The sequence below is a fragment of the Polypterus senegalus genome, unplaced genomic scaffold, assembly GCF_016835505.1.
Source record: "Polypterus senegalus isolate Bchr_013 unplaced genomic scaffold, ASM1683550v1 scaffold_1435, whole genome shotgun sequence".
Classification (NCBI taxonomy): domain Eukaryota; kingdom Metazoa; phylum Chordata; class Cladistia; order Polypteriformes; family Polypteridae; genus Polypterus; species Polypterus senegalus.
This window is the reverse complement of record NW_024386400.1, coordinates 1239-26644: the sequence shown is the minus strand read 5'-3', so window position 1 is coordinate 26644 and position 25406 is coordinate 1239. Positions and strand designations below refer to the sequence as shown.

The 25406-nt window shown below is 50.4% G+C and overlaps 1 protein-coding gene across 1 annotated transcript in view; it reads right to left on the bottom strand.

Moving 5' to 3' along the window:
• The window catches only part of LOC120522686 (polycystin-1-like), a gene marked incomplete at its 5' end in the record, with an annotated part of 47859 nt that extends 23337 nt beyond the window's left edge, over positions 1–24522 (bottom strand). The window contains 12 exons of the mRNA XM_039743462.1: positions 2303–2478; positions 3704–3835; positions 4999–5748; positions 8935–9191; positions 9933–10083; positions 11408–11523; positions 15612–15772; positions 16302–16482; positions 19640–20302; positions 20724–20893; positions 23075–23140; positions 24454–24522. Of these exons, the coding sequence (XP_039599396.1) occupies positions 2303–2478; positions 3704–3835; positions 4999–5748; positions 8935–9191; positions 9933–10083; positions 11408–11523; positions 15612–15772; positions 16302–16482; positions 19640–20302; positions 20724–20893; positions 23075–23140; positions 24454–24522 (2892 nt within the window). The remainder of the gene's footprint in view (positions 1–2302; positions 2479–3703; positions 3836–4998; positions 5749–8934; positions 9192–9932; positions 10084–11407; positions 11524–15611; positions 15773–16301; positions 16483–19639; positions 20303–20723; positions 20894–23074; positions 23141–24453) is intronic.
• Positions 24523–25406: the final 884 nt, after the last annotated feature.

Genomic DNA, 25406 nt, shown 5'->3' with positions numbered 1-25406 from the left:
GGCTGCACCACACGGACGGACCAGGAGGGAAGAGCGCAAAGCTTCACGTGACGAGGACGTTTGTCTGTCAACGGGACAGTCGGACAGAGAGGTGCTGCTACAAGACGAACAGAGACTCGCTGTGAGAGCGGAGCAGGGTGGGCCACCCGAGTACTTAATGGGGGGGTTAGATACGCGCCAACTGTAGACATTTTAGCTTTAGGGGGTTTCACTTGTTAATGTTTAATGGGCAGCACTGCGAAAAAAGAAAGAGGGTTTGATTTACAAATAAAAGTTGGGGACGTCTGCCGGTCCATTGTCACTACGGTGAGGATTTAATGACAGTGGGCATTGTGTCCTCCGAAAACGTTCATCCTTCACTTTCGAGAGAATTTCTCAGTTTTTGAGTAAACGAGTTCTGCTTATTTGGCTTCTGAAGTGAACCCGCGTCTCCTGGCCAGCATCGGTGGGAAACCTGAGGTGCTTGGATTGGGAAAGACGGTGAGCAGCGGGGGTCCGGCTTGAGGACTCTTGGGCCACTTCTGGTGTAACGTGCCCTTCTGTTATGGTACAGGAAGAGATGGACCAGGAGAAGAGACGCGGTGAGGATCGTCAAAATCTGAAGACAAAATATGGGATTGTGTAGCCAGCAAAGTGTTCTTTGGACAAAGGGTCTCGTTATCGGCGATTCCAGCGGAGCCTTGAGTGCTGGTTTTGAAAGTGAAGCCCCCCTCAAGCAAATCGTTAGCGGTGTCAGAGATCTCAGACCACAGCACAGCTGCCGATCAGCGTAACCCTGGGAATGTGGAAGGAAAACTGGAGGACCCCGATTAAAAAAAAGGCCCACACGGATAAGGCGACTAACAGCAAGCGGGCATGGGATTTGAACCCGGGATGCACTGAGCCTTTCCCTTAGCAACTGAACAAATGCAGTAAATAACGGCCTCCGCGCTGAAGTAAGCCATCCCGAACCTCCCAAATTCCTCGGCCGGACATTCGCTGAAGACACACGGGACGCTCCTGCCCGATTCTCTCCAAGGGTTCCAAGCCCTGAACACTTTTGAAAAGATCAGGCTGGGGTTCCGCTTGAGTAGTAAGTCAATAATCCCAAAGACGTGACCCCCGTGCTCATACTAAAGCCCCTGTGCCCCCTTCTGCTCACACCTGGCCTTGCAGCTTTGGCCCTTTCACATTCTGCATTTTCATATTAAAAAGGCTATGAATACGTAATGAGGCTTTGGAAGATCACGATGCCCTCTTCCTTTGGCTTCAAGGACGACCAGTTAATGAATTTCAAAGAAAGACGTGCGGGCAACTGCGGCCCGGGGGGGTGGGGGCTTGGGGGCACTGGCTCTTGCAGAACACGCGCACAAATGGAAAGGATCGATCAATTCACCCCCTCTGCCTTAATAACGGAGCACAAAAGAGCCTCACCGAAACAGCTGAGACCCTCGGTGCTTAGCGTGGGACTGCTGGGACACTTTACCATTAATAACATAACAGAGAGCCAGCATCCACCATGCCAGGCTCGCCAGGCTCACCAGGCTCACCTCAGGTAGACCCCAATTGTGAGTACACTGAGGTTAAGCCATTCCGGCCCACTCCAGGAGACCTCTCGCCAGTGGCCAGCGCATCCACCCCACAAGGTGACAGGCACATCCTGGTCCCTCTGTCCCCACAGTCAACATTTATTACAAAAGACTGGGGTGGCACCTCTGCTCCTTGACCTCTGACTTTTATCATGACTAATAACACTCGAGACCTCCAGTCCTCGAAGAAAGGGCGCTCAGGCACTGTCACAAAACACAGTGTCACTCCACCGAGGTTGCTACAACGTCCTCCACTGCCATCTGATGCCACTGCTGCTCTCCTCCTGACTGACATGCCATGTGCTCTCATGGCCATTGTTTTCTTGTCAGCCACGTCACGTGGCCGGCCCACCAATAACGTGGTGGACGAAGGCGGCACCTTCACTGCTCGGGTGGCGTGTGACCTTCTGTGGCATGTGGAGTGAATGACTGGCACTCGCAGTCGGCCCAGGCAATGGGCTTTGCTGTCTGCCACGTTGCTGCTTACCGTGAGAAGGACCCAACGGCAGATTTCACGGCCGATTCATGCGTCGCTTATCATGGCGTAAGCTCACAAGACTCCTGTGTGACAACATAAAACCTCCATATAATAAATAAATGACATTTTCAAGGCTAGATTAGGGCTCACCATGAAAAGTGCCACATAAAACAATCAAACGTATGACTGAGGGATCCCCCCGGCCGGGTTAACTTAAAGACTAGCAGTAAAGAGGAGACCCTCTGAAAAGACTGACCGGAAAGTCGCCTCCACGGCCGAATCCACCTGAACTCGGGCACTGAAGGCGAGCGTCGCGTTCTGAGCCGTGACATCGGGGACCCCGGTGACAGTCAGGTGGCTCATCTTCCACATCGTGTCCACAGTCACGTTGAAATCCTCGGTGACGTTGCTGACGTGGTTCATCGCGGTGACCTGCAGGCAAATTCAAAGGCACACAATGAGGACGCAAAGCTGCGCTTCTGTAAACTAAGATGGAGTTTGGGGTCTCAAGTGTGAAGGACAGGAAACCACGAGGGGCTGAGCGGGAAAATCAAAAGCACAGGCGATTTGAAAATGACGTGGTGGCCGCAAAGGATCGACACAATGGCTTATGGGTAGTTTGAACACACAGGACGGCGTGTTCTGCCGTTAGTCCAGTTGGCGCCAAGGTGACAGATAAACATGGACCCTCCGCCCCCCGTGGCGAGATTGCTGGGTCCAGACGGAGCGAAAGTCGCATGAAATGCCATCGTTTACTGTGAAAATGGAATTTCACCCAGAGGTTTAGAAGAAAGAGCACTCGTGTCGTGCTTAGAATGTTTTGAGGCGTAACCGTAGACGGTATGCCCATCTCTGTAAGTTTTCCAGACAAAGCAAATCCATTGTGAAAACGCCTTTACAGACGTACGCCCTGAAAGATCAACCCATCCAATCCGCCGTGCTCTCCGCCTAAGACACATTGAAATGGAATAATCACTGCATCCTCAATTGGAATGTGGTTTGTAATGCGTTGCATTCTTAATTCCAACAGATGGCACATCACAAACATGAACACTGCTTTTGTGAATCTCATAGCAAGTGGCACAAAACAAAGACATAGCAAGCGTCCGGAGACACAGGTGGACAGACAGACAGTCGTCCTTCTATCACAGTGGCTTGTTTTCCACAATGGGACAGAGCTGGATGACCGTGACAGTGGCGTGTCTGATAGTCTCGGGGTTTGAAGCCCAGTACTCTGACCACTGGGTCACATGGCCACTCCGACTCTAGCCGCTTGTCCAAATTATGTGCCACATATAAACACATAGCAGGGCAAACATACTGCAAGTGTAGCCCTCCACTAGGCATGACTTCACTTCTTCTGCACTTTGTGTCCCACAGAGGACTTCCATGGAATCCAGGCTCGCTTATCCATGCCAGTTAGTCCTCTGACTCTCGACTTACCGTACTGTTCACTCTGTGGCTTTACTGAAGGTTCATCATGAAAATGTCACCTGGAGAACCAGGGACATGTCAAACAAGGGGCAAAGCAGCGTGGCGAATGGGGGTCCTTCAAAACTCGACTCGGTGCTTTTATGGAAATGAGGAACGTCCTAAAGGCCACCAACAGATTCGAGCCCAAGCCCACGAGCAAATCTCCCATTGGAGCAGCAAATACCGAAAGCTTGTAGACGGCCGCGTTCTGGTAGATGACGTTCAGCACGGTGTTGTAGTACGTGAAGGAGGGCTTGTCGTCGACAGTCCAGCGAAAGCTAACTTCGGAGCCGGCGTCCACTTGCGCAGTGTAACTCTGGAAAAGAGAAAAGACACAGTATGGGGGTCACAGGTGGGGAAATTGGGAGTCGCCTGCACTACAAGGTATCACAACGGAAGACGGAGACGTCTGATACCCCCCAGTCCACAGACCCCCGTCCCGCCAATTCCTGACTCCACATCTCCTCAGCAAGTCACATGTCCACTCAGCTCTGCCTCATCACGGGGCTCACGTCAACCTCCGGTGGTCTCTACTCAGGTTCTCTCTCACCTTCTCCATCAGACCTCTAGTGTTCCCTTATCCCTCACCCTGCCAATTCCCAGCCCTACCAGTCTCACCCGGTTGCTTCTTTTTCTCTTTGCTGACATTGCTTACCTCGGACCACCTTCACCCGGCTGCCCCCTTAAATTCCCAGGTCTCTCCTCCATCCCCAGTCGTGTAATGCTAACCTATTGACTCGGACCTCCAGTGGTCTCTCTCTGCTTCATCTTGGTTTCTCTCCCATCACCCTTAGGTGGCTCTCAGTTGTCCCCTTTCACCTTGCCCTGCCAGTTTTCCTGTCACTTAGCCCAGCACTGTTTGTCACTTTGCAGACATTCCACCGTCACTCCTTGCATTCTCACTTCTCGGCCCCCATCTGTTGCTTTTCCTTCCATCTCCAGTTGTCCCCTTTGACCCCCATGTCCCACCTCTAATGAGCTCTCCATCACCTTTTGTTGGACCTCCATTGTTTCCTTTCACCTCACCCTACCAGTCTCACTGTCACTTGTACCAGTTTCTTTCTCACTGTACTGGCATTATGTCACAACCAGTGCCAGTCTCCAGACAGCCCCTTTAAGGACACCCTGCTCATATTCGTTTATTTTATTCTGTAGGAGTTCATTTCATTATTAGCTACAAACCCACAATTAAAATTAATCCAGGATACAAAATAAGAAAACAGGAGAGAGCCCCCCAGACGAGTCCTCTCAGTCTTCATCAAGTCATAGGACTGCTCTCCATGGAGCCGCCACTGGGTCTCTTAGCCGGTCAGGTCAAGTCAGAGGGCATGCACTGGCACAGCGCTATGGCGCACCTACCACAAAATGAAACAGTTGGGGATCCTGATTGGTAACCCCCACACACAGACATGCCGTTCAGTCCCACCCATCTTATCTGCTGCACCCAGATGCGGCGTGGGCGTCTCCTTGGCCACTTACCACTAATAAATTAACCAGAACCCGTTGGTTTGGGTCGGGAAGGACACGAAGGCCTCTGACGGCGTCCTCAACTTTGACCGCCAGTGTGAGGTTTTCACGACTCACTCCGTCCTCAGCGGTGAGAAGAAAAGAGACGGAGGTGGAATTCAGGAGGTCCAGATCGACAACTGCAAACTGGGTGCCGTCACTCGAGTCCGCTGCACATTCCTTCAGGTGGGCTGCCTCGGCCGGACATTTACTCGTGAAGGTGAAGGTCTGGTTGCTTCCGTCCCAGTGGGCTGTCACGTTGCCTTTGGAGTGGACTTTCACCAGTATGAAGCTCTGGTCTCGTGAGACATAGATGATGCCGTCTTGAGGAGTCGGGTAGACGACCGTCAAGGCCAGTGGAGCTACCACTTGGAAAGTGCAGGAAAGAGCGTCGGCCAGAGTTCTGCTTTTCGTCCGTGCGTAGAAAGTGTAGTTGCCTTGGGTCGGGAGGCCCATCTTTAGCACTTCATGGTCAAACGGGCTTTCTCTTTGGCTCGTGTATCGAAATCTAAGGTTACAAACCGAGTCCCTGACCTTCTGCACGTTTGATTCATTGTTCTCTGGGTCTCTTGTCCACTCCGAAAGGTTCATATGAAGATGGTCCTGCCGCCATGGCGAAGACGCGTCGGGGTGGCAGTCGATTAAGGAGCCGGGGTCTGCGTCGTGCTGCACGGCAACTGTGTCACCTGGGAGGACGGTTGTGTTGTCACCCCAAACGTGCGCCTTGAAGAAATTAAACACACAAAGTTTAAAAAAACAGAAATCCGTTCAGACGTTTACTGGGACAACACATATGAAAAGTTACTCCACACTGGTGATGTGGAGAAAATAGAGAGGCAACAGGACCAGCAGCAGAGTTCAGGAGAAGAGCGAGAAGACGATGAAATGGAGAAGAACAGGAGGAGAGCGGAGGAAGAGTGCGATCGCCCCCATTTATAAGGAGAAGGGCGACAGTCCAGATTGGAGGGATAAACCTCAGTTTGGGAAAGTGTTACAGGGAGAAGGCTTAGGGAAGAGAGAGACCACCATGATGCCAGGAAGAGGAACTCCTGAGGCAGCAGGTAGAGAAACACGGAGAAGAACAGAAGGGTCTGCTCAGGGTGGTCATGGATTTGGAGAGGGAGTTGTGATAGGGCGCCATATCTAGAGGTGTTGTGCTGTGACACTTTGTAACAAAGCAAATTTAATATTAGGGTTTTATTCACGAGAACAGCAGTGCTTTGATGTTTAAAGACTCTAAAGGCTTGGGGGGAGGTGCCTCAAACCAGTTTGGCAAACGATTCTCTGCAGGACAGGAAAGCCACCTCACTGGAAAAGCTTCAGCTTATCAGGTGGTCTCGGGTGCGGGCGTGACAGGGCAGTGTGGAGGGGCGAGCATCAGACCAGCTTTGGCAAGGGTGACCCTGTCTGGACTGAGAGCCGAAAAGCCACAAACAAAGCAACAAGCAACCACCGACATGGAGGACCACCTACTCAGATGGCAAGCATCAGCACAATGTGTGGTCTTGGGGGGCAGGCGTGACAGGCAGCGTGTGCCCCCATTGGTCTGTTTGGGATTGGTTTTATATCAGAGGCCATCCTGTAGTGTGATGCCCTATTGGTGTAAGGCTTTGGACAGAGAATGCAGATACCTGCCTGCTTTGCTCCTCCTTCTCTCTCTCCTTCAGGCTCCACCCCTTCTGTCAGTAGCTCTCTCTCTCTCTTTCTTTCAGGCTCCACCCCTTCTGTCAGTGGCTGTCTCTCTCTCTCTCTCTCTCTCTCTCTTTCAAGCTCCACCCCTTCTGTCAGCACCTGTCTCTCTCTCTCTCTCTCTCTCTCTCCTTCAGGCTCCACCCCTTCTGTCAGCATCTCTCTCTCTCTCTCAGGCTCCACCCCTTCTGTCAGTAGCTGTCTCTCTCTCTCTTTCAGGCCCCACCCTTTCTATCAGCACCTGTCTCTCTCTCTTTTGTCTCTCTCTCTCTCTCTTTCAGGCTCCACCCCTTCTGTCAGCAGCTCTTTCTCTCTCTCCTTCAGGCCCCACCCCTTCTATCAGCACCTGTCTCCCTCGCTCTCTCTCTCTCTCTCTCTCTCTCTCTTTCAAGCTCCACCCCTTCTGTCAGCACCTGTCTCTCTCTCTCTCTCTCTCTCTTTCAGGCTCCACCCCTTCTGTCAGCACCTCTCTCTCTCTCTCACCATCACCATGAAAAGGACAAGAGACTGAACAGCACAGCTCAGCTGCCCAGAGGCGGCCTTAGGAGTACGCGGGCCTTGGGCGAGTGTCATATGCGGGGCCAAGAGCCATAAGTGTAGGCTAAATACTGTACCACCACGCTCACAGGCTTGTCCACCTCTAATGCGGTGCACCTCATTACTGTATTGTTAAAAAACATGGTGCCTTATTCCGAAGAAATCCACCACATACCGTATTTCAGTCTATAATGGATTTGAATGTCTTGCAGAGGCCCTGCATATTTGTATGATGAGCTGAAAGTGACAAAAGAATCTCCTATCGTGGGGCCCCCCTCAGGCGCGGGGCCTGGGATGATTGCCCTAGTCGCCACCCCCAAAGGCCGCCTCTGAGCCGCCATACTGAGACTGGCGTGTGGCCTGCCCTGAAGAAAGCTACAAATGATGACCTGACTAGATGCTGTGGTGTGAAATTTTCTATACAAGCTGATAAATATTTTGTGTGTCACAGCCATGTAATATCCGTGTGTTATATCATCGATACGAACAGCGGTGGTTTGATGTTTAACTAACGGCATTCAGGACTGAGTCAGGTTAGTGAGGAATTTTACGACAGGGATGGGAGAAACGCCTGAAACCAGCTTGGCAGGCGATTCTCTGCAGGAGTCTCTCAATCAAAACCCACACAGGAAAGTCAAAGTACCTGGCTGGCAAGCGTCAGCCCAACAAGTGGTCTTGGGGGCCGGTGTGCCCCCACTGGTGTGAAGTCTGGCTGTTTGGGATTGGTTAGAATCCGAGGGTTTAGACAGAGGGCGTATAAATTCATTTGCTTTACTTCTCCCTCTCACACCATCATGATGAAGGAGCGTCTCACACACCACGGACTGAAAAGAAGACCACCCTGAGAGGGAGCAGCCATTCTGAGACAGGCCCGTCCTGAGGAGAGCGGACTAAAAGTGCTGCCTTAACTGGAGACATTTAAAGTAACTGACAAGTCTGAGTGCCGCCTGACACTCCTCATCAGCACTTATCAGGTTGTATGGCTGCCAACATTCACGTGTACTTTGCTTATTGTTATTATTTTATGGATATGATCAATAATATATTATTTAACTCCGTGTAATTGCCTGAGGTTCCAGATGTAGAAGGGAAGGTGGAGAGACGTTCTAAGGCACAGAACCTTACAAGCTGTGGTGAGTCTACGGGATCTGAGGCCTTCAGACAAAAGCCACACAATAAAGAAAGAGAACAAAAGGGGACAGCAGAGCAATACGGAGCTCTACCAAGACAAAAGAAGAGGTCTGAAGGGCCATGAGAGACAATGGAGGAGCAGAGGAGTGTGGGAGGACTTGGGTCAGGGTGACAGGCAAGGTCTCCTTGAAGTCCTCACCTCTTTGGTCTGGTGGTGGATGTGTTGCCTCGAGGGTTAAAAGCGCAGTCCCCCCGGTGCAGACTTTGTGCCGATGCCATTGTGTTGTGCAACACCAGAAAAGTAGAAGTGGACAGGAAAGCAGAAGGAGACAGCGGGTCGAAGACAAATAGGAAGAAGAAGAGCAAATATCTGAGGTGTAATGTTAGCCTGCAGGGGGAGCTACTGAGAAGAGTGGACAAGTTTAAACATCGAGGGTCAGCGGTGGCCCAAGAAGGGAAGCAAGACGCGGAGAAAAGCCACAGAGTGCAGTGTGGATGGAGCAACCGGAAGAAGGTATCAGGAGTGTTGTGTGGTCAAAGAATTTAGAGTACCAGATAATGAGTCGGACCACCGGGTGGCAGCACCAGGAGGAGCTCCTTCACAAAGCGCAGTTCAGGTAGGTGGGCGCCAGCTGGAGGGGAGTCCACGCCAGAGCAGTTGCTGCACAAAGCAGGCTGGCAAGAATTCCTCAGCGGCAGGCAATTGGCGGAGAACTGACACCACTGGTACCCTGGTGGGCATGGAGCCTGAGGGGCACCGCTGGCCTTAGGCTGGCAGACAGAGGTGGAAGTGCAGGCCTCTCCACAACCTAATAACACAGAAAAGTGGCCTCTGTAATTATAGTGCCTTTTCAAACCGCGTGCCATCACATGATCACCTATATGTACATAATTGGCCAATGCTGTTATCCAAAGCGACTTACATCTCACGGCTTCATTTCTTTTGTTGTATTCCAATTGGGAGCCCAGGCAGGTGAAGTGGCTTACTGAGGGTCACAAAGTGGCGCCAGTGGTGGGATTTGAGCCCACAACCTCATGGTTTGAAGTCCAAAGCCTTAACCACTCTGCCTGCCCATCACTCAGCACCTGCACACACTGGCACATGCTGAATACCATCTGAGGTGGCACATGGTGCCCGCTAGTATTGACCCAAGAACTTGCTCTCATTTTTGTGCCTTTTTTTTTCTATTAGTTTAGGACTTCAAGTTAGTGGCTACCCCACTCGTGACTGGCACTGAAGCGCCAGCTTAGCAGCCCCCCCCCATTCAGAAGAACCCATGACCTTAGATGGCATCAATAAACCAAGCAGCTGTAAACTTCAAGAATGGCTTATTTCTAGCCCAAGTTGTTTCCACCCATCCATCTTCTAGCCCACTTCAGGCAAGGTCACCGACATCAACTAACTGAAGACAGAATTTGGTGGGCCGCCGCTATTTTCAGGATCGACTACAGCCCTCCTGGCAACACTGCAGAGTTTCTCAAGACTGACCACCCATGCCATGCAAGCCCAGCCACGGCACACAAGCAGGAATGGCAGACCCCCCACTAACCTGGAAGAGCCAAGTGCAGCCCATAGTGTTCACAATGTGGACGGAAAAACTGAAACCTCACTTGGGTGGTCCGATTCAAGTGGCGCGTCACAAACTCCACCGAGGCCAGAACTCCTTCCTGCCTGAAGCTCACACCCGGGAACATGAGGAGCTGTGAAACAAAGAGAGGAGAGCCCGGCGGTTAGGCGACCTGTCAACTGCCCGATTATCGGCTTTTAGCCATTCAGCTGGCGCCCCCTGCTGGACACGTGGCCATAAGCCCGTAGTTTTCTGAAAGGTCTACGTTAGAGCCCCCCAGGGTGAACTGTAGACCGGACCGCTTACTACAAGGTGGACTGTGGTGTAAGGATTTGTGTCTCGGCTGCAGTCGCCACCCTCACAAAGGCCCAGAGTGTGAATTGAGGGCAACTCTCGTGAGCAGACGGGTTCAAGAACTGGCATGATGGGTCAAACCTGGAAAACAAGAACGCTGGGCAGAAGTCAGCAGCATTAAACATTGGTATGCAAACGTTTGGGCACCCCTGGGCAAAACTGCTCCTACTGTGAACAGTTAAGTGTGATGAAGCAAAAGGTGTAAAGTTTAAGATGGAACCTTCATTTGAGAATTTGAAAGGAGATTAGTGTCTTATTTGTGTCCAAATGTAGAGAGATAAAGAAAAAGAGCACTGTGCAAAAGTCTGGGCACCCCGAGAGATCGGAGGTCTCGGACCTTCAGGAGTTCTTAGGGCTGGGGCTTCTCCGCAACCATCAAGAGGAAAGGCCGAGTGAGGCAAATGTCGATGCCGTATAAACACTCGGACTCCTCCAGCCTTGTCCCAACAACCAGCAGCCATGGGCTCCTCTAAGCCGCTGCTTAGCACTTGGTGCCCACCAAGGAGGAGGAGGCTACAAGAAGACAGCAAAGTGTCTTCAGGTGGCCGTCTCCTCAGTTTGTCACAAAATTAAGAAACAGCACTTAACAGGAATGGTGGAGGCAGGGGTGCAGCCCACAAGTCTGGGCCCTGTGCATAAGTTGTCTCCGTGGACCCCCACATTCAACTCATAAAAAAACTTTTCATTCCAGGATTCGAGAAAGTGGGCCCTGGGTGACGCCCATGGGTGGAGGTCATGTTGAGGTCTGGGAGACCCAGAAAACTCTCCAAGCGAGCCACTCGTAGGATTTCTAGCAAGGCAAATCAAAAGCAATGTCCGACTGCAAAAGACCTTCGGGGAGGTTCAGCAGACCCTGGAGTGGCTGTGGGGGACCTTCGTGGGGGAGTCAACAGAAGACCACCTTTGCTTGTGTCCACAAGAAGTTCTATTTTCCATAGGACTTGTTTCCAATATGTTCTTAGCCCACCTAAAAGAAAGCCGGGCTTGTACCACTGGCCTCCTGGAGAAGGTCTACAAAGTGAGGGGGTCATCACTGTTTGTCAAGACCTTAATGGAGACATGCATTTCTACGCAGCACACACACACACAAGGCACACTCTTACCTCAATACTCCCTGACGGTGTCCCCAGAGATGCAACAGTGTTGATGGTGGCAAAAGGTGACATTGAATTGAAGGTCACGGTCCCCTCCATGAAGTAATCTGGGTTCAGGATCTTCTCTGTAATGGGAAAAACAGAGTGATGATGTGAAGCAGCGCAGAGTCCTGCCCTCTGACTACGCTCTAACGTTCAATATCTTCTGACATTCGATTCACAAATGTGACAAAGCGTAACGGGATTACTGCACTTGTTACTTTCTGGAAGAAGTCAGTCACGTTACTGACGAGTTTTACGTTATCCTCTACACCTGTGAGAATGTGGACCAATCGCAAAGCCTAAAGATGACGTCCACATGACCCTTCACTATTCTACCGGGGATTCAGAAGACCCCCCTCATTTTATTGTGCTGCAGATTTCACTTGAAATACATAAAATGGCCTTCATTTCTGCCCACCAATCTCCACCCAATAACCCACGATGATAACATGAAAATACGTCTGCAGAAAGTTCAGCAAATTCATCAAAGATCAGAACGGACAGCTCTCCCCCCTAGAAGTATTCAGATCCTCCTCCCCAACCCTCGCAGTGGCACTGCACGTCGTGCTCACCTCCATCCTGCATGCTTTCACCCTCCTTGAGATGTTCCTAGAACTTGACTGGCATCCACCTGTGGCAACCTGGGTGTCATTTAGAAAGGCACACATGGACCCGTGCATAGAAGGTCCCACAATTCACACCTCAGGTCAGGACAGAAGCCAAGCCATGAAGTCCAAGAAACTCCATGTAGACCTCCAGGACCAAACTGTGGGGTGGCCAAGCTCAGGGCAAGGGGGTCAAACCATATGTGAGGTTTTGAGTGTCCCCTAGGAGCACAGTAGCCTCACAAATTGTGGAATGAAGCCACCACGACTCTTCCTAGGGTTGATCACCTGGCCAAACGGAGTAACTGGACAAGAAGGGTCTTGGTCAGGGAGGTGACCCCAAACCCAACGGTCACTCTAAGAGAGCTTCAGGGGTCACCAATGAGATTGTCCGTCTCAGCAGCGGTCCCTCAATCAGGCATTTATATGGTAGTCGAGTGACTACCTCTGGGCTGACGTTTACCATACGACATTTAAAGTCCTCTGTGCAGGTTTGGTCTCCATAAAGTCATAAGCAGCACTGGAGAAAGTCCAGAGAAGAGCAACAAGGCTGAGTTCAGGGCTACAGGAGGTGAGTTATGAGGAAAGATCAAAAGAGAGATGAAGAGGAGCCCCGAATGAAGTGTGCAAAATGATGAAGGGCATCAGTGCAGTGGGCCGAGACGGTGACTTTAAAATAAGACCACACAAGAACACGGGGACAGCGTTGGAAAGTTGTTAAGGGTGAATTTCACACAAACGTTAGGAAGTTCATCTTCACAGACACTTGGAATAAGTGCCCAAGTAGTGTGGAGGACACTAGGACTTCAGGGACATTCAGAACTCAACTTGATGTTTATTTAGACGAATTACGAGTGGACTGGACCGGCTGATTGACCTGTTCTTGTCCAGGTAGTTCTAAAGAACTCTGGAGAGCGGAGGAAAAAGATTCTCTGGTCTGAGGAGACAACAATTGCACCCTCTGTGCAGAACTCAAAGCAGTGCATCTCCAGAAGACCAGGCCCTGCTCCTCACTGCTCTGCCTGACAACATCCCTACGGTGAAGCAGGGTGGTGGTGGCAACACCAGGAAGACTGGACGGGATTGAGGGAAGGAGGAGAGTATCGATGAAACCTTAAAGAAAGCCCGCTGATCCACAGTGATGCCACCTCAGACTGGGGCGATGGTTCAATGACCCCAAGCGTACAGCCAAGGCCACGCTAGAGTGGCTTCAGGACAAGTCTGTGAGTGTCATCGTGTGGCCCTGCCCGCAGCTCATGGCACATATGTGGAGAGACCTGACGATGGCTGTTCACAGACGATTCCCATCCAATCCAACAGAACCTGAGGGATCCTGCTAGGAAGAAGGGGATCCGCTGCCCAAATCCAGGAGTGCCAAGCTTGTACAGCCTTGCTAAGAAGTTTTGATTGATTTGATTTTATGAACCAGGTGCCACCAGAAACTTAAATTGAATTAATCTAATGTTGCCCTTTGAGAAAGGAGCTGAGACCTGTCAGTGTGATAAATATACGGAAACAGGGGATATCCATTTTGGGGGGGCAAATACTTTTTCACAACACTTTTTTTTTTTTTTTGTAGAGCCATACTAAGAAGACTTTAATAAAGTTTTCAAGCCTCTCAGTACATGTGTCACCACTTTTGTCATGATGGGCTACTGAGTGTATGCCTCCATTTAAAATGACGCCTGGAGGACAATGAGGTGTGCAGATAGTGAGGGGGTCTGAATGCTTCCTGAGTCCTCGGTCTGTTTTATTATCTTTGCACATTGTGTTCACTGGGCTGTTTCCATTGAACACTTTTATGAGGCACTTCTAATTATTCCCGTTTCATTTTTCCATTTTTTCTGTACTTTCCTCCACTTGCCTAAGTCAAGGTGACACTGCAGTCACCTTCAGTGATGAAAAGGACGAAGGACGCTGTGACTGAGGTGACACTAACTCACGGACGTTTCAAGGGTGCCGAGTCTCATCCTGATGTTAACAACTTTCTCACTTTTCTTTGAAGAGCTCGGCATTGGCTGGGTGGTCTTTTGTTCTCAGAATGTCAGCAGCTGGGTCATCAAGCAGCGGCCATGTGTGTAAGTCTTCTCGGACGCCAAGCCTCCCCCCGACGGATATTTCAGCCCGTTTTGATAAACTAATGTGGAATCTACAAACGCCCGGCTGAGATCATCGGGGTTCTCTCATTCCTGGGCTCTCAGCTTTTGTAGTTTATGGCTAGGGGTCTTGTTATGGTTCCCCTCTCCCTATCAAGAACTTGGTCTCTATTGGTTTCTGCAGGCCGATTTCAGAGGCCAGGCCTAAGTGTAGCTTTCGAGGTAAAAACCTTTTATTTTGGAATTTTGTGGAGACCCGGAACCGCAACAGTCAAGTCGGCAAAGCATTTCGGGGTGGCGCTGTCGAAGTGGGGGCTCCCACCATGAGCTACCTCAAGTCGGTTGGCCTGCACTGTGGTAACTGCTGGTGCCAACGTCTTTAGGTAGAAGAGGACATCCGGCCGAGATGACGCTGCGAGCGGAGCCTCTTCTGGTGACATCAGCTGGGCTGTCCAAAAGCCCCCAGGACGACCCATGTACGCACAATCATGCTGGAACAGACAAGGACCGTCACCAAACTGAGGCACACAAATGCCTTGAGCACAGGAAAGGTACTAAATACTAAATATGTAAGTACTTAACGCACTAAATAAGTAAACTGGGTTACTGTTAGGCATCTGAAACATCTCTGTCTGCTGCAGAGCCCAAACCCTGCCACTGACCAAACTTTACAGTCCAGAAGGTGGCATTCTCGCCCAGATTGGTCTGCCAGGCTCCTAGATTCATCACTCCAGAGGACTCGTGCCTTGGTGCGCTTCATGCCACTCCAGCTGACGCTTGGTACTGCCCATGGTGATCTTAGGTTCACTCATGGACCCCATTTCAAGGCTCTCCTGACACAAAGGTCTGGTGCTGATGTTGCTTCCACAGGTAGTGAGTGGTGCCACAGAGGGGAGGACATTTTTAGGCACTTCAGCCTTCGGTGGTCCTGCTCTGTGGGTTTGTGTGGTCTGAGCCGCTGTTGCTTCTGCTACTCAATGAAAACACTAAGAGGTGGAGCAGAGCAGACATTTGTGGTGACTGTGACGTCCTGTGATGTTTAAGTCACCGAGCTTTTTAGAATGACCCAATGGAGACGGCATGGCTGTGTGCGGATTTGATGAAACTCGATCCCCTAGATGGGGGTCTACTTACTTCTGGCCAAATGGTGTATTTCTATCAGGTTGTCGATTGAGTGGCTCTTCTGTATGCAAATGTGGATTGCACATTGTTGTTGGTGGGCTTCAAATAAGAAAGCCATGTGACCATGTAAGCCCAAAACAGAAAGCGCCTCCGAGCTGCTGTAGGAGACAGGGTCCGGGATACTCAGCCACCAGCCCTCGTTACCTAATGAATGAAGAAACCCACCCACAGGATGGAGCCTCATAGATGTATCTGTTGTACGCTACTGGTCAAGACCTTATCTGAAAACATGGCTGACCAAGGACAGAAAGGGGGACACAATGACAGAGAAGAAGGGGCCCACCGTACCTTCCGGTAAGTATTCACAGATGAAGCCGTGCCTGGCAGAGCATGCCGTGGGATTCACATGGCCAGTGGCGTTAAGGGAAAAGCAAGCAGCTTCTTCATTTGTGACGTTCCTCCCGTCTTTAGTGGCCCCCTGCTGGAAGTCAATCCATGCGTGTCCATCGCTGCAAAAAGAGGAGTTAGCCATGCTGTAGAAATGGAACAGAAAAACAGAAGGAAGCGCGCAGGACCATCTCCCTCCCACTGATTGTATGAAAAACGTGCCACCAGAAAATGACATTTAATGTATCTAATGATGCATTTTGACAAAAGACCTGAGGCCTTTCACTGTGATCAATGTAGGAAAACAGAGGATAGTGGGGGGCAAATACTTTTTCACAATACTTTTTTTTTTTGCTGACTTTTATGCTATATTTCTCTCATCTTAATTTCTCCGCCATGGTTCTAAGATGAGCTGCAGTTCAATCCCCATGCATTTCATTTTCCGAGGACACCTAGTGGAGACTAAGGGAAGTGCATGGAAGCCTGAAACCAGGAAGCAGCATTTTATCACAAAAAGGTTTGTGGAAATCTGAAAAAAAAAATAAAAGTCACTGACTTGAAAGGAAATCCTGATGACTGCTATCTACAGAAATCAGCTGAATGCCCCCTTTCGAGACCATGACATGCCCCAAGATCGCTACCAGGACTTACCTCTCCATGCCCGCTGCCAGAACTGTGCAAGTCTGTGGGCTTCTCAGCACAGCCAGACGTCCTGCGGCGCCCCCTTTGGAGCAATTCTGCTGGGCTTCCTCCAGTGCTGCACCACCCTTAACAAGCTGGTAACAGGGGGCACTTCGAGCAGCTCCACCATCGTCAAGTGAGCAGAAGTTCACTGGAAAGACAAACCGGAATGTGACAAATGAGGGGCACCTTTGATTACTCAGCTGGCACCCGTACCATCCCTGCTCCTATGGCACCCCGGAGTGGTGAACCCAAGTGGCTAGGCCTGTGTGATCCAGGGGGATGCAATGAAGATAATGAGGAGGACTACGTTAGTATAAAGAGGACAGGGCGAGGAGTTGGGTGGCACTTCAATGGAGGAGGAGGAGAGAAAGTGAAATAAAATCAGGGCAGGGACGGCAGGGTGGCGGGTACAAATCCTCAAACACACACACAACTTATGTCACAGCCCACCTTGAATGCCAAAGTGACCACTGTGGAGACTTCTTGGCACCTCATCTGCAGTAAGAAGTGTGTGTGTATGGAGAGTGTTGCTATGGTGATTTTCCAGTCAGCTGACATATCATCGGTTGCTAAGCACCCTGGTCACTCAGGGCACTCTATCTGCTCCCAGGGGGTCAGTGCCAAGTCTGACAGCAGTGGTCGGTCACAACACCGCAGCCCCCAGCATTACGAGAAGAAACGGGATAAAGAGACCAAAACAAGGGAGGACGCGTCATTGTCACTTGATCAGAGCGGATCTCCTCCAATAGTCACCAATACCAGTGAGGCCCGAGACATGCCAGTTATTGTGGTCGGTCGTGGGATGCGAACTGCACTTTTGATTTTTTGCCATTTTGGTATTTCGTCTTCCCTGAGATGTCTTGTTTTAGGCTTTAATTTTGCTCACTGGCACACGTGTGCCAATCGGGGGCATCCAGGCGACAGGTAAGGACTGAGAAACTGGGGACTGGGAAGTGTGGCCAGTAAGGGTTGTTGGGTTTCAGAGTTTGGCCCGATGACGTTACTTCCAGTTGTGGCCCCGATGATGTCACTTGCAGTTCCGGCTCCCTGACGATGTCACTTCCTGTTCCGAGCCCCCATGATGTCACTTCCTCAGCCTTCCTTTAAAGCCGCCATCTTTGCCTCGGCCGAGTCGGTTCTGTTTTATGGACCCCAATCTGCACACAATCGTGCAAATCCATTTCCCATTTTGTAGCCGAGTTCAAGTATAACGGGGGGCTGCGCCAAACCTTTCTGGGGCTCTTTGTCTCTTCTTTGACCAGACTTAGAGGACTGAACCAGGATTTATCAGCCTTAAACAGAACTTTTCTTTCCTTTGCTATATCATTGTTTTTCTCGACTTTTATGTGAACTGTTCTGTTTTGAACTTTAAAACGAAGATATCTGGTGGGTGGAATTATCTGACCAGGCGTCACACTGCTGCTTGAATCGACACAAACCAGAAGCTGCAGAACTTTGCTAACGTCGGTAAACGTGGCTCCACTCTCGCGGTGTTCAAGGCCTCCGCATTGTCATTTTGATCCCAGTTTTCCTGACTACACCCCTCGTTTCTCGACTCTTTCATTTCCTTGTCCCTCCCAATTTTCCTCTGCCTTTCCTTCTGATTACGGTAAGACACACACACACACACACACTATCACGAGTACTGAATTACGGTCAAATTATGCAATTTGTCTGGTGCAGTAGTTAAGTAAGCAGTTGGCATACCAGGAGAAGGTGGGTGCGGAGGATGCCATCATCTACATGCTACACCGATCCCTCTCCCACTTGGACAGAGGCAGTGGTGCTGTTAGAATTCTGTTTCTGGACTTCTCTAGCGCCTTCAGCACCATCCAACCTCTGCTCCTTAGGGACAAGCTGACAGAGATGGCAGTAGATTCACACCTGGTGGCATCGGTGGATCATGGACTATCTTACAGACAGACCTCAGTATGTGCGTCTCGGGAACTGCAGGTCTGACATTGTGGTCAGCAGCACAGGAGCGCCGCAGTGGACTGGACTTTCTCTGGTCCTGTTCAGCCAACATACATCAGACTTCCAATACAACTCGGAGTCCTGCCACGTGCAAACGTTCACTGACGACACTGCTATGGTGGGCTGCATCAGGAGTGGGCAGGAGGAGGAGGAGTAGTACAGGAACCTAATCAAGGACTTTGTTAAATGGTGCGACTCAAACCACTTATACCTGAACACCAGCAAGACCAAGGAGCTGGTGGTGGATTTTAGGAGGACCAGGCCCCTCATGGACCCCGTGATCATCAGAGGTGACTGTGCAGAGGGTACAGACCTTTAAATACCTGGGAGTGCAGTGGGATGATAAACTGGACTGGACTGCCAATACTGATGATCTGAGAGGACAGAGCCGACTATAGTTCATTAGAAGGCTGGCGTCCTTCAACATCTGTAATAAGAAGATGCTGCAGATGTTCTACCAGACGATTGTGACGAGCGTCCTCTTCTACGCGGTGGTGTGCTGGGGAGGCAGCATAAAGAAGAGGGACACCTCACCCCTGGACAAACTGGTGAGGAAGGCAGGCTCTATTATAGGCATGGAGCTGGACAGTTTGACATCTGTGGTAGAGCGACGGGCGCTGAGCAGACTCCTGTCAATCATGGAGAATCCACTGAACAGGATCATCTCCAGACACAGCAGCAGCTTCAGCGACAGACTGAGGAGACCCCACACTATGCGACTCGGGGGGGTAAACGTTAACATTATACAAAGTTATTGTCTGTTATACCTGCATTGTTCTCACCCTTTAATATTGTTTATTATCAGTAAGCTGCTGCTGGAGTGTGTGAATTTATAAAGTATCTATCTATCTATCTGTTATATAGCGCCTTTCATCTATCTATCTAATCCCAGAGGCCTGACCGAGGTGTTTCTGTTCTTATCCGATTCGTGTTTAAGCCTAGTTCACTTTGTTTTGAATTCTAATGCCGCGCCATTTTGTTTCAAGTCTCCATGACATAAGAAAGACTTTATGGCGGCTTTGTGTGTAACTCCTTGTCCGAGTTTGCGGATCCCTTCTGAAGTTCGTTTTTCTTTTCGACGTTTGGCTGATTGTTTTCAACTTCAAACCCGTCTTGTTTTAGACCCATGACTGTCCGTCCTTTCTTGTCCGTCGCCTACGTTTCGTTCCCTGATCCGCCCATTTTTCCCGCTGTCTAACTACGTACATCGTAATGTGTGGAGGAGGCCGTGAAGTCCGCTGAGGTCAGACCGGGCCTACTCCTGTCGAACGAGCACGACGTGCAGTGAGACCTTCTTACATCGACACAACGGCGCCCCAGGATCTGCTCACCTTGCCCTGCGTTCTCGTCATGGGGTACGATCCACCACTGCGCGGTTCCGTTGGGGCCATCCCAGGCCACCATGCTGATGTCAATGCTGTGATTGGCTACTACCGCCACGGGACACCGCAGTTCCCACCTTTCCGGGGCGACCACGCTGATTTCCGTGTGGACGAAGATGTTCTTGATCTCCGACACGAGAGTGACGTTGACCCAGTACTGCCCGGGGAGTGCGTACTTGTGGGCCACGGACCTCTTACTCGTGTTTATCTGCGGGCTGTCATCGCCGAAATCCCACATTAAGGCACTGACCGGTGCAGAAATGCTGACGTTAAGCCTGGCCACTTCATAGAGGTCGATGGTGCCCGGGGGGCTTAGAGAGGCCAAGAAACTGACCAGAAAGGGCTGCTCGGCCAGAGTCCAGCCGCAGCCGTGCATGATGGAGGTGTCGGAGCACGCCGAGGAGCACTGGGCCTCGCTGATCAGGTTCGTCTCAAAATTGTTGCTGCACAAACACTCGTTCTTCTGGCCGATGGCCCCGTAGACGTTGCGTGTGCTGACGCACAGGGCGTTGCAGGACTCCTTCGTGAAGTTCCCCGGTGTGACGGACTTATAGATGACAAGCTCCTTCTTCCCCGTGTGCTCATCGAGCTGGCAGGACACGTAGCTTTGGTCTGTAGGGAGAAGAAGTGAGATCAGAAAAGGGGTGAGCAAAGATCTGAAAAACTCTCATAGAGGTCCATAGGGGGGACACCAGACGAGTGCAGCAGCAAATGAACCACCACATCGGCGTAACGGGGGCTCGAGCTCGAGGACTACAGCGGCCTACAAGCCATGCTTGGGTCATTCGGCGTTGAGGTCACCAATCACTGGAGCCAAACTGAGCCCATGGCACTGTCCGTCTATCCCACCCCAGGTCTCCAGATGACTCCGGGGGCAGCGGTGGGCTCACCTGCTCTCCCTCTCCATCTGGGCATCGCTGCCCTACACAAGGGCACACACCCCTCCCGGCTCCAGGAGTAACCCGCCATGTTCGGGTCAAAATCCAACATCCCACCCCAAGGTAGTACCCGTGGTGAGGGTAGGGTAACTTACCACACATGATTCTTGAGAGGCTGTTGTTTAACAAGTGCACCCCTTGCACATCGGCTGGAGTGGCACACTGCGTGGACTCGGCTTGGTGCACCGTCACCCGGTTTTCCGCGATCCACGACACAAACCGCAAAAGCTGGCATTCGCACACAAATGGATTGAAGCTCAAGTTTCTGCATTGGGTTTGGGAGAACAAAGGAGGAAGAGGAGGAGAAGAAGAAGAAGAGACTGGATGAAGGCTCTTTGGGGCAAAGGGATTTGCATTTCTTGGATTTAAAAATCACTCTGGACGCCTTAACTGTAATCTTTGGAACAGCAGCAGATGGGAAAGACGAGTGTTAGGAAATTGTCAATTGGCAGGACCACCACTCCAAACAGGAGACTCACGTGGGTCTTGGTGGCCTCCAAGTGGTCAAACATCAGATGACGCAAAGAGACAATGGCGACCGCACTCCCTCTCTTAGATTGGCAGGCAAACTGAAGCGGATCGCTGGTTTTGTAATCATTTTTTATTTTGTAATGCTTCTTTTTGGTGCCCGCCTGGTCCTTGAGGTGTCGAGCCTGCAATGTCAAAGGGTCGCCTTGTGGGCTCTTCAGAAGTAAGCATTACCACCCTGGGTCGAGAGGGGGCGCTGTTGCTAAAAAGTGTCATTTCTCTGCTCTTTAGCAGTACTAAGCGCGACTGACTCCGCCCCTTCCAAGTGGAGCCCAATCAGAAGCCGGATGCCCCAGAGAGAGAGACGACCCGAACTTCATTGAGGACGGAGCTCCCAGTCAGGACCCTCTCCAGTCTAACGTCACAGAGAACGCAGAATGGCTGCCCCAGTTTCCCAGGAAGAGGAATATTCTCGTATCTTGACTGGCCCACGGGTCGAAATTCCAAACACCTGGGATTCTCAACTTTTTTTGGTGTCCGGATCCCCTTTTTCCCAGGTAAGTGTTTTCGGGACTGCGCTCATCAGTGCTGTAAATTGGTAAATCGAGCGCCATCACTAAAAATCTGTGGGACTACCTGGAGTGGCGCGTGACACACTGGCACAACCCTCTGGCCAGGCTCTGGATGTGGTGCTGGAAGAGTGCGTGAAAAGTGATCCGCAAACGGGGTGGGGGGGCACACACGCCAGACAGAACTGCAGCTGTTCTTTGGTCTGGCGGAGGAGCCGCACGCTATTAGGTGGGATTTAGCCTGGGGTGACCATTTTGACTTTCTCGTATATGAATACGAAGTGTAGGGAAAGTGCTGTAATTTTCCAAAAATTCGATTTTGAGATTTTGGTGAAATCTCGATGTTTTAGACCTCCCTGAGTCCGAAAATACCATTTTTGGAATTATGTCTCTGTGTGTGTTTGTGTCGTGGTGTTCATCCGGCCATTCATCCTGGCCAATACCCCCAAGCCGCCAGGTGGAACTCTCCCTGCAGCATGGAGGTGGCCCGAAGCCCAGCAGGGCATCATGGACATTGGAGTCTTTATACTCAACCCTGCTGGATACCGTGGAGGCCACTAGATGACGCTGCAGGGAGGAACGACGTTTACTTGCCTTACGCCCTGGAAGTACGTCCGAGTCACATGGACAAGGGGAATGACGCGCTTCCGGGGTGAAGAAAAGGACTTTTGATCTGACCCAGAAGTGATAAAAGATCACATGGACTGGGGACTGGGACACTTCCGGGTCAGGGACTATAAAAGGATTGTGGGAGCTCCCAGACGGCGAGCTGAGCTGGGTGGAAGGTTGGCAACACATCTGGGAGTGGAGGAATTGTTTAGTGTATTGTTAGTGATTTATTTAATGAGTATTGTGGAGAGGAGGGTGCTTTGTGCCCTGTTGATTAATAAAAAGTCATACTTTTGGACTTCTATCTGGTGTCTGGCATCTTGGACAAGGGTTCAAGGGAGCGATAGCGCCCCCTATCGGTCACAGTGTGTAAACACAATGACTTGAGTTCACTTTCACTTCGTTTAACCAAATTTTGCATACAAGTATTGGGTACAAAACGTCGATTTCTATCAACTTTTGGGCGATTTCTGTTAATTGGAGGTGGTACTTTACCTTTTATTCCTGCAGTTGCAGAGTCCGCTTTATTCAACTTTACTTTTCTAATAATTGTTCCCTATATTATGATTTGTTTTGATTTGTTGTTGATGGTTCTTTAATGTCCATCATATAAAAATGTACTCATTGTCTTGCGGTTTATCCCCATATCTGAGAAAGTCGAGGGGAGACCACTCCATATTTTTTTTGGTCTGGTGAGCTTACAAGATCAAATAACAAATCACAATAACAATTCCAAATAATCCTAAAACTAACAACAATGCACAAAGAACATCAAAGGCCACGAGATAAAGGATACTTACATTTCACTTAAATTAAATAAATTACTGCACACTCCCAATGTAGAAATCTGGTTGTTGCTTAAATCTCTGCAGCAAGAAAGAAAGACAAAAGGAGACGTTAGAACTGGAGAAGTCGTGTCTCCATCGCCTAGAAGCGCATCAAACGAACACTCAAAGGCGTGAAGGGAACAAAAATGGGCCAAGCGGCCACTTTATGAGGTCCACCTGCTCCACGCCTCACGCAGACCTGCTCGAGAGCGTCACTTGATGTTCAGCTAAACCTTCGAGCGGCCAAGACACCCGATCCAGACAAGTGGGATGAGAGCAGCCCAGCAAGCTCGCCCATCCTCTTCATCTGGACGGTCCAAAGTCACATCAAGTCAGGTCTTGGAGGTGTCTAATGTCCACCACAGTATCACACCCTACTCTCCGAGGACACCGAGAACGGTGAGCGGCAGTCCTCCAAGTCTGAGGAGAATGGCCAGATGAACATAAAGGCCACAACTGTGGTGTGCAGAAGGACGTCTCTAAAAACATAAGGCCTCAGACCCTAATGACACGGGCCAAAGGAGCAGGGGACCATGCCGATGTCCGTGACGATGTCCATTCATGTCAGGGAGCCCACAGTAGGCGCCTGATGGCCAACACTGGACAACTGAAGATGGGAAAAATGTCACCCGGCCTGCCACATCTCTACTTCTGTGTGACATGTTGATGGTCAGGACTTTCTGAACTGAAGGGGACTTTGGGCCAACTCAAAAACTCGAGTCAGCTCAACGTTTATTTAACGATATTTTAGCAAGATGTGCACGTGCTTGAAAAGTGGTGAGCATACCCCTAGATAACTGACACGCCGATCATGTGACACCGGTAACGGGCCGTCTGTCGCTGTAAAGCATTTGTCACCGCTGGCTTGAATTATATCAGACACATTTTTATCTTTGTTCTCCATGAAAACACGAGATTAAAAAGTTTTGTCGGCCATCACTGCAAAACACACAGCGTAAGGGCGGAGTGGTGGCTCTGAGTCGAGGGATCTGCACTGGCAATCGGAAGGTTGAAGGTTCGAATCCCGGAAATGCCAACAGGGACTCTGCTCTGTTGGGCTCTTAACCTGCAACTGCTGAGCTTTGAGTGGTGAGAACAGCAAATTATTATTATTATTAATATCCAAAGAATTAAGTAACATAAAAACAGATAGAGACCACCTGTATGTGGCGCATTCGGTGCTCCATTTTGGGCCTGTGCAACCCGAAAAGCCTGCCTCTTGTGTTTGGGGTCTGGCTGCCTGGAGTGAGGCAGACCACTAAAGCTCTAGTTGTGTTGCTGAGCTCACAACAGAAAGAACGTGTCGGGTAAACGGGGGGCAAACACACAAGATGGAGGAGCAGAGTACTTACAGAATGGACAAGGGTTTCAAACAGAAGATACCATATGGAAGGTTACTTAGATTGTTACCCTGAAGATACCTGCAAAAGAAAAAGAAAAGGTCAGAGTCAGTAGGATAGGGTGAGGAAGAGGAGCATTCAGGGATGTCAGCCCAGCACTGTGCCCCTCAAGCAGGTGTAACGTCATGTGGTCACAGCCATTCCTACCGTCCTGGAGCAGGAATCTGTCACTGTCACGGTGCTCTGCGGCACATGTTCTCGCACGTGACGATTATTGTCCCCATCATTTCCATTCAAATGTTAACAAATAAACGAGGTACTCGATGTTTCTTGATGAGCTCTCAACGCACACTAAAGACTGAAGATCAGCACCTCCTAGACGCGGTGAACTCACCTACTGGGCAGAGACCACCACCGGGCCCACTTCAGGTCACAGATGCTGGTCTTTACATTTATTCCGCCCACTGTATTCCTTCCTAGTGTCGATTATTTTGTTGCTTTCTGCCAATTGTGTTCTGTTCCTTGTGTTTTGTGGGTGGTCCCCCAAGTCCATCACTGCCACCCTCAGCCCTACAAAGGCACAGGGTATCCCACAGTCCCTTGCGGTTCATTCGAATGCGTTAGGGAGCGGCGAGTGTTTCAGGAGGCTTGGCCAGGCCTTGAGAATTTCTGGATTTTTGCTCCGTTTGTGCTTTTGCCGTGGATTTTGTTTTGGGATTCTGTCCACACTTTCTTGTTACGGGACGTTCCTTTCGCCTTTTGGGCTCCACGGAGCCTTCTTTTATGCATTAGAGGTAAACCTTTCGCTTTATCAAGATGCTGTGTTTGCCCTTTATATCCTAGTCGGGGTTTGACGGTAAAGGACTCTCTTTGTACTCTGAGGTATTTCATACCGTCGGCCCATTTGTTCTTACGTTTAATTGCATTACTGATTGTAATCTTCATCTTTTCACTTTTGCCACCCG